This window comes from Diadema antillarum, unplaced genomic scaffold (assembly GCF_040938485.1).
Source record: "Diadema antillarum isolate AM-2024a unplaced genomic scaffold, OU_Dant_1.0 seq00000649_RagTag, whole genome shotgun sequence".
NCBI classification, from domain to species: domain Eukaryota; kingdom Metazoa; phylum Echinodermata; class Echinoidea; order Diadematoida; family Diadematidae; genus Diadema; species Diadema antillarum.
In genome coordinates this window covers 2,368,843-2,378,605 of record NW_027271563.1, presented here as the reverse complement: position 1 = coordinate 2,378,605, position 9,763 = coordinate 2,368,843, and the positions used below count along the sequence as shown (strand labels likewise).

The following is a 9,763-nucleotide window of genomic DNA, read 5'->3' as shown; positions in this document are numbered from 1 at the left end:
CTGAAATTCACCAAATGAGGGCTACAAGCTTGCAGGTAAACTTTTTTGGACTTCCTGTATCTGCAAAATGTATATTGGCAGATTTCAACAGCTGAGATGTAATTGCAATTGTCCTCATCAAGCGTTCGCATATGATGATGGTCTCCTGTATTTCTGTACATCCAAGAGTTGCTTAATTTGTCTTTGAATGACAGATATATGGGATCCTATGTTTCCATAAATATATGCATAAAATAAAGCCTGTTTGTTTTCATTTTGAATTGTGTTAGAAAAAAATGTTGGATATCTGAATTAAATATTTATCTGTTTTAACAGTCAGATTCAAATTATACTGTGTTCAATTAAGTTTGTTCAATTGACTTTGTATTTCATTTACACTATGTATGAAAAAGAAATTCAGAAATCAAATCAAAATCAAGTCAAAATCAAATATGATTCAATCTATGGCATTACAGGCCATACTGAAGATTGCAAACTCACTAGAATATTAGTAACTGCAGCCAGCACAAAGCAAACTAGCTTATTATGAACATATAAATATGGATGCTATTCACTGTCAAGTACAAGATCAATATCACACGGTGTGGAATTTGCCACAGCACATTGGAACCATCTGTGCTTTATGGCCCAAATTCACGAAGGTGGTACAATCTTGTCCATGGTTTAAACCATGAACAAAGACCATGGGGCGCCAAGTGTCGCATGGAATATTTCCTTACAAAATCAGGCATTTCGTCAATGAAATGACCATTTCGTTCACAAAATAATTATCATTTCGTTGAAGAAATGTTCATTTTTTTCATAACAAAATCATTTCGAAATGACTGATTTCGTAACGAAATATTCCATGCGACACTTGGCACCCCATGGTCTTTGTCCATGGTTTTTGTCCATGGTTTAAACCATGGGCAAGATTGTACCACCTTTGCGAATTTGGGCCTAAGGTTTTACAATGCAATGTGAGCACTGTGAGAAACATGAGAGCAAATATGTATTCGAATGGTGCTAAATTTCTCCCCCATTATCGGGACGATCAGTCTTCAATTGAACAATGCACACATACATACATTGTGTACACCCACTCAGGGGGCGTTGCAAGAAAGTTGAGTTGCAACTGATTGAAAATATCTATTGCAAATATTGTAATTGACAGATCAAACACAACTTGAAATCAACTGCAAGACTTGCAATTGATTTGGGAATATGCAATTGATTGTAACTTTCTCACAACGCCCCCCTTCGACCCTCACTGCTCAAGAAAATTTACGCTATGTAAGAACACATCTATGATATACTGAAGTCTGTTGGGCGAAGTGACATTCTTATCTACTCTTGTTCACTGACGATGCTAGTTCAATCTCCGTTGTTAACTCCCACTGAATTATTTTTATCATCATTATGAACCATCAATGATAACAGTTTTCATGCTCTGCATGAAACATGTAAACTTCATGTCCAAGTATCAACACACTCTGTTTCAATTATTCTATACACTTGGTGTATTGGTGCAATAAATTACCTAAGTGCTACCATAAATTCCCCAGGAATGTTCAATTTTTAAGTACTTGTTGGCCACAAACCTTATCGCACTCAATGCATGACAAATAGAGTGCACACTATGACACGGCCTCATTCTTCTGCAATAGACTTGATTGACAATAAAACAACGTTATTAGCATATTTAAATGTTTGACCCTTTTACACGTAAGCAAAATTATAGTAAAGTGAAAGAGTCTATATCAAATGTAAATATTTTAAATTTCTTATTGGTTTCCCCCTTTTTTTTGGGGGGGGGGGGGAGTTAGAGAAAAAGAGGAAAATACAAATATTACTCTCTGAGTCACTGCTGCCTCTTTTTCTTTTCTCTTCAATGGTATAGCACAGGGCCACACACACGCACACACATACACACAAAAATATTTTTAAAAAATCAAAAAAATATGCCAGGCCACCAAACTTCACAAAAGGTGACCTTTTGGTGGCCTCATTGGGCAACAAAGATTCAAAATGGAATGCTTCCATTTATCATTCTTTGCTTTAATTTTGGGCCACTATAATTCTTTTTCTGGCCATCAGAATTTCAGATTGAAAGGTTTTAATGGCCCAAATGGGCTATCAGAGAATTAAAAAAAGAAGAAGTTAGTGTCAAGCCATGGAGTAGTGCCATGATGCAAGTTGCACATTACAAACATCTGCCTTCGCTTGTGCGATGTTCCTCGCATAGGACGAACAGACAAAACATAGCTCAATAAACACGAAACTGATTTGGTATCATACAAAGCATACTGGGTGTAACATCTTGCTTCAAATATCGCATGGAATGGCAATGAAAAACAAGAAAGAAAGAAGATAAAATATGCTGTAGTAACTATCCAGTGAATACATATGATTCCTATACCTGCCTTTTCCCCCGATACACAATATATACATGGGGGGGGGGGGGGGAATACTGGTTGATCTGATCAACATTATAGCTCATAAACATCTTTCAAAGATACTTGCGAAACATATTTTTTGCAAGGCTTACAGAGCAGCAAAACAGGTTGTAGTAAGTAAAAAGTTGTTACCTTTAGACTTATTACATGTCAGACTACTTTATGCAAGCATGGTTTCAGAGAAGCAACAACAGCCCATCTATGAATGCACTGTACTACAGCTGTACATCGCATTAGGCAATGTTGATACAGATTCGTATGCAAAAAAAAAAAAAAAAATTAATGACCACATACACACAAAGAACGCAGTCTGCTGTGCAGTGGTGGGGTGAGATAACAGTCAATTTCAATGACATTAATATCCACATTTTTGTGCATTGCAGGTTACAGGCTTCTGCCTGGCATTGTTATGCCCTCAATCTCCAATCTGTTTTACAGATACAGTACATGAGGCACACTTTCTCATTTTCTTGAAAGGTGTAAATCACAGCCAAGTTCAGACTTCTCTGTGATAGATATATGAGGTTTGTTTTTTCTTTTTCAAAACACATCACCAAAAAAAAAGTGGACACACCCAGTAAGAAGTGAATATGTATACAGATAAAACATGCACATTATAGTAAGGTACTCTTCAGACATATAAAAAATAGTTAAACATTTGCTACAGACACAGTACTTTGATTTGCAGTTTTCTATTTTCAAAAAAAAAGGGGGGTTCGTAAGTACTATGTTTGATTTCCACATCAAGTACATACAACACTAATCAGCAGCGATAGCCCTTGACAGTCTTTTGGTCAGTCCATATTCGATTCATTTCAGTTGCAGTGACCATGTGAGTTGTAAATATGCGCTTGTACTTGCAGTACGAGTAAGGGGTCCGCCAGTTGTTGAAGGACTTGTGATTAACTGGCACGACATGCAGCTTATCTAGGCATATTGCAACAAACACATCCTCTAGATAGAGAAAAGGTGTGGAGAGCGAGGTCTGGTAAATCCTGCCGGGCATGTCCCCGGACATCATGTAGCCCGTCCCCGAACAGAACGGCGGGTACTTGCTCCCTGGGTAGGTCTCCCGCGGCATGTACCACTTGCTTTTGGGGTCGCGGATTGGGCCGCCGTTTATCACAAAGCCTGTCACGTAGCTGGAGGTCTTTGCGCCAGGCTTGCTCAGGTAGTCGACGATGTTAGCATAGCTGACATACATATCATCATCCGTCTTCATGACATAGCTGGCCTGCGGGCAGTAGATGCTGGCCCACTTCATACCCATGATAGTCTTCATCGTCAAGTTCTTGTAGGTGTCCAAGAAGTCCTCCATCAGGATGTCCTGGTACTGTCGGCTCTCCTGCTCCACTAAACGCTGGTGGGCAGGGTTGCTGTTTTTGGCCAAGAGAAACAGAGTGATGATGGGTTTCCCAGCAATCTCTGTGGGGCTGCCCCAGGTCCTACGTATTGCGTTTCTTTGGTCAAAATTTTTGTGGATACTGAGAATGAGAACCAGGAAGAAGACGGGCTTATCACTGCCATCAGCATTCTTGCACTTGTTTGGTTCATTGATCACATAATTGTAGTTGTGTGGGAATACAACTTCTTTGCCATCCACGTTGCCCCCAGACAACAGCCCCCCAAGGCGGTCTAAAACCCCTTGTGACTTACTGTCAGCATCCTTAGGTTTCTCTGCCCCTTCTCCCACTTGGCTCTTGCCTGCTGGGTCCTTGTCTTCAACAAGCATGCCATTATCCAGGAGTTTTGACCCCTCCTTGGTGGTGGAGCTGACGTTCGCTAACTTTGTGTCCCCGACTTTGTGCTCCAACGGATTCGACTTGCCCCGGTGGATGTACGTATCGGTGGCCTTCCTGGAGTTCTCATGCTCGCTGATTGCCCTCTCCAGCATCACCGTGAGGTTCTGACCGCTGACTCCATGTTCTCTCACTGCCTCCTTCACCAGCTGCGATATCCTGTCCTGGTAGTCGTCGCCGACCGCCATCAGGTGCTTGCCCCCTGCCTTGTTAGGGTATTTGGTCTTGCTGAAGACGGAGACGCTTCCCGACATTATGAAATACAGGAAGACATTCACCACGGTGATTGCCAAGAGAAAGAACACGTTCCTGGAAACTCGCGTCATGGTGCCGTTCTGTTCACATTAACATCATGACAAACCAAATGGACTTTCTACCGCTGCAATAGCGACCCTGTGCAATGAAAAATACAAAGGGGAGAGAGAGGACATTTTAGAATAATATGATTCAAATTACCTTAACTGTTTCATTCACTGATTTCTTTATTCAAATCATTCCTTTTACAACTTCACTCTGAGATTAATTTTTGTCTAACAGTCCAAATATAACTCCATCTTCAACTTGTTTTTTTATTTCAAATTTACACTAAAATTATATCAAAATTCAGATCTAAAGTTGCTCAAAAATGCATCTCACTGCTACTTTCTAAAATGAAATGAGACTCAATTCTTGAGGAAGAAAGACAAGAAAACCCACACTCAGTATATATGTCCCATACACCGTAATTGTCCAGACCCACACAGTACTGTAAAACATGATATATTCGCGGCATGAAATTTTCGCGAATTGGAGCTGACAGCCCTTTTCGTGGCATGAAATTTTCGCGAATTGCCACTGGTGTTCAATGCATGTAGTGTAGACAAAAACTTTCGCGAATTTTGGCGCTCGCGAAATTCGCGAAATTAAAATGCACGCGAAAATTTCTCGTTTTACAGTATGTTCCAACTGGTGTTGTTCCCAAACATTACTGTAAAACGAGAAATTTTCGCATGCATTTTAATTTCGCGAATTTCGCAAGCGCCAAAATTCGCGAAATTAAAATGCACGCGAAAGTGTTTGCCTACACTACATGCATTCAACACCAGTGGCAATTCGCGAAAATTTCATGCCACGAAAAGGGCTGTCAGCTCCAATTCGCGAAAATTTCATGCCGCAAATATATGTTTTACAGTATATGATAACTCTGGATATGATTGTGTATTTAATTGTTACTTGATTTAAAAAGATGTTATTAGGCACTGCTTTTTATGGTCTCCATTCTGTTAGTAGATGTCAGGAAAAAAATCACTTAACCGGTTCTATACGGGAACCTGGTGGCATGTGTATTACATCTATGAGGATTTCAAAGTTAATTACGGAATGGGTTAAGAGGGTTCAAAATAGCCCCCCCCCCCAAAAAAAAAAAAAAAAAGAAAAAAAAGAAAAAGAAGAAGAAATTGCCAAGAGGGGGGACACCCCCCTCTCTGGATTGATTGAAAACAGTTACTTGCAACCATATATTCTCAGCAGTGCAGCTAGACTTCCAGATGGTGGACTGTACTGAACATCAACAAAAAGATTTAATATGCCTTCATGCACAAACACTCATCACTCTACAAATTTTATTCAATATCCACAGCTTTGTTTTTGTCATGAATTCATATTTTCCCCCTGCAGAAAGAAAAAAATTTCGCGCAGAGTTGATACTTCATGCGGACATCTGGAGAACAAGTGTCAGCTCTTCCACTTTAAAGTGGTAAAATCAGCATGCCTTGTAAATGTTACCATTCTACTGTTCCCCCTGAAGTAGCGATTCCTTTTCAATAGTCCGAATTATCGATGACAAAATAATCTGCATTTGATAGTCCAGAATAAAGTAATTAAACACAGTCCTGCGTTAGTTCCCTGTCTTGCTCTATAAGTCAAACTGGTCCAGTCTGTTCAGTCAAGAGTTGTGACTGCACTTGAGCAGCTAGAGATGCCAGTCTGACTAATGCTGGAAGCAAAACATGAACTTTCAAGCCAAGTACGTATACAACTAAAAAACCGGAGACAGAGAATGAACCGCAGTAATTAGATTTTTTTCAAACGAGACAGCTAGGAAAAAAAAAAGAAAAGAAAAAAAGATTGGGCCAAACCCCACAATGTCAATATTCCTTATTTAGATGCAACCTGGAAACAGAATTTGTATTCACTATCTCCCCTCCACCCCCCCCCCCCCCCCCCCAGCTTGATCACAGTAAGTCATGAATGACTGAAATGTGCACCTTGCCAAAATACTGCCAATATGCTCATGGGGAGTAAGAGACAGGAAAGGGGATTTCTCCTGTTGCATGACATAATCAGCTTCTAAAAGAACAACAAAAACTGACCTCCAAACTAAAACAAAAACCCCACAACTTACGGTGGGTACGATGAGAAATGGGCGACAAGCAATGTCAAGTGTCAGGGTACACCGGCAGAAAGGATTATTTTGACTATCAGTCATTGTCATATATGTCAGTTTGAACAGACATAATCAAATATTTAACCTCATTAGTTCACAAGTACTGCTTCATCAATTCAAATCACAAAACAGGAGAATGAAGGACAAACAAAGTGATCCAGAAGAAAGTAAAGCTGCACAGGAAAACTATTTTCACATCAAAAGGACGTCATCACCGAAAGCTATTTTATAGTTAAAAGAGCAAAACAGAATATGCAGTGGATTCTCTGAACTCAGAAATTATTTGGAGTGCACAGAAGATAAACATACTATGTACACTTTCAGATTATAATTTTGTCCAACTTCAGGATGAACATAACATAAATTGCACTTCAATATGGAGGAGACTGTTTATCTGATGCACAGACTTCCACACTTGATTGAGTCCATCACTGTAAGAGTTGTGGAGTATTCAGACACTGAAATGAGTTTCCATACCAACAGCTACACCTTGCAATTGTGTACCGGGTATTTCCACAGGAAAGGGGGACATTTCAGGAATGTCAGACAAAAATGCAACAGTTTGGTCAGTCCAAGTCACACACGCTCATATCCAAGGGTGAAAACAGTAATAAACAGTGTCCAACTGAATTTTAAGGCTGCTATATATTATAATCGATATCAGGCCATTCAGTATTTCACCTTCATATTCAATACATAGATGTCAAACGACATAACATAAAAATATTGTCCCAAAATTTCCTTTCAGCAAAGAATTCTATTAGATTGCTTGTTTATAGCAATTTGGGGATAAAGTTATCAAGTCTCATTAAAGTGTTCTTAAAGATTATATTGTATTGGAGTAATGCAAACTGGAAACAGAATATAATGTGACATCGCTGAAATGTCCCCTCTTACTGTGGAAAACCTAATTGGCATTTCATACGACCATGCTTTGCTACATGTACATATACATTTGTACACAATCAAGTTGGAAGCTTTCTCCCAAATCCTTTTTTACTGTTAAAGTGTTCAGACTGTGATCTATGCGACCATAATATTGAGAAAAAAAACCAAGTCAATTGGAAAACATTTCCATATCACATCTACCACACATGAAATGAGAAATCTATGCATTTAGGAAACTTTTTTTCCCCTTGACTTTACAAAGACAGCTAGATAAGCATGATGTGTTTACTAAACACATGATTTCTTTGTAAGTCTGAACCCCTTCTAAACCTACACTACAGAGATGTCTATCACTACACGAATAGTATGCTGATAATCTGCTGACGATTGTATACATTTTTAAGTGTGAGATACAGATAGCATATCAAAAACTGATGCAGATTGGCATGCAACTACTTGAACACCCAGTGGCATAGGAAAACATCGGTGGTCCAATTGCATACTGTATACGCCGAATATTTCGCGAGGTTTTTATTTTCGCGAATTTCGCGAGTCAGCTGCTATTCACGAAATTAAAAACACGCGAAAATATTGACTCTAATGCCGGATATGAATGTGACGTACGCATATATACATTTTCTCTGTTCAGTAAAGGACTCCACGATCGCGAATTTAACCACTCGCGAAATTTTCGGGAAGTCCCGATTCACGAAAATTTAGACTCGCGAAATATATGGCGTACTGTATACAGTAGATCCTTATTCGCTGCCCACCAGGCGACATTCACAAACCATGAATAGCGTCTGTCAACGAATATTTATAAATGCATCGAAGCTTGCACTCACTGGCAATGGTCAACTCAAGTCAAGAATCTTCGCCTCTGTATGTACTTTCACATCAGAGAGATCAGTGATAAAGATGTACACAATGGCCCGAATTCATGAAGGTGGTACAAATGAAACCATGGTTTAAACTATGGACAAAAACCATGGAGTGCCGAGTGTCGCACGGAATATTTCGTTATGAAATTGGTCATTTCATCGACAAAATGACTGTTTCGTTAACGAAATTATCATTTCGTGGAAGAAATGTTCATTCATTTACAAAATGTCATTTCGTTACAAAATAATAATTTCATTGACGATATGACTGATTTCGTAACGAAATATTCCATGCGACACTTGGCGTTCTATGGTTTTTGTCCATGGTTTAAACCATGGTTTCATTTGTACCACCTTCGTGAATTCGGGCCAATGTGTTACAGGGATTCTAAAATATCATCCAAGCAGGGCCAACCTTCCCACTTGATGCTATCCCCGCTGTATCCCATCACAAGTTCCTACCTGAACTACTATTAAAGGCAAAAATCATCAACTGCAGGATTACTGACATGTTTTTTTTTATTTCAGACTGACTTTTACATTTTGATAGATGTCTAGTGATGGCTGGTGATAGTTGGGTGTACATATATGACAGATAGTATGTGTGGGATTATATATAATTTTTTTTTTTTTGTGAGGGGAGGGTGGATTTTTAGGGGGTTGGGGAGACATGGCCTACTCAAGAGGCTATGATGAAACTTTCAGCTGAAAAGATACTGTTTCATATTGTGGCGATGCCATTTCCCAAATTGTCATATTTTACTGAATGAGCTATGTGATGACTTTAAATGCATGAAGAAACATCAGTCCAGCATACAAATGTTTGGAAAATTATGCCCTCACAATGAAGGGATCTATGAACAATAATCACCACACTGATAAAATCGATTGAATGGTTTATTCTAGTATTATTGTCTATGGGAAATAGTGAGCATCATTTTGAGGGTGCGTTAATCTAAAAATTTTCTGAGGCAGAATCACCATCCGACACACGTTTGAAGCATTTTCCGGGGCTAGATAAACGCAACCGTGTTTTCAAAAGCGTTTAGAAACATCGTTTGAAACACCATTCAAAGGGCATTTTGAAAAGTGTTTGAGACCACAATCGCCTTTCTGCGAGTAGAAAATACAATGCCGTTCGAACCACGTTTATATCTCATGGTCAATTCCCAGCTGTTTCCGTTTGTGTGTGAATGATGAGGCATGTATGGTGGTATGCAGTTGACCTCTTCTTCCTGGGTCGAATGGCGCAAAGCCGCTGTGCAGTGAAAACACATGAATCGCGATTGATGATGGTTCGATAAACGCTGCACCCCAAGAATCGCATTTCAAACC

At 39.4% G+C, this 9,763-nt stretch overlaps 1 protein-coding gene across 1 annotated transcript; it reads right to left on the bottom strand.

The window, feature by feature from the left end:
- Window positions 1–2,445: 2,445 nt before the first annotated feature.
- On the bottom strand, window positions 2,446–4,607 carry LOC139736511 (beta-1,3-galactosyltransferase 1-like). Its single transcript, XM_071647261.1, has one exon. It carries the CDS (start codon window positions 4,558–4,560, stop codon window positions 3,199–3,201), a length of 1,362 nt encoding a protein of 453 aa, XP_071503362.1. The 5' UTR covers window positions 4,561–4,607; the 3' UTR covers window positions 2,446–3,198.
- Window positions 4,608–9,763: the final 5,156 nt, after the last annotated feature.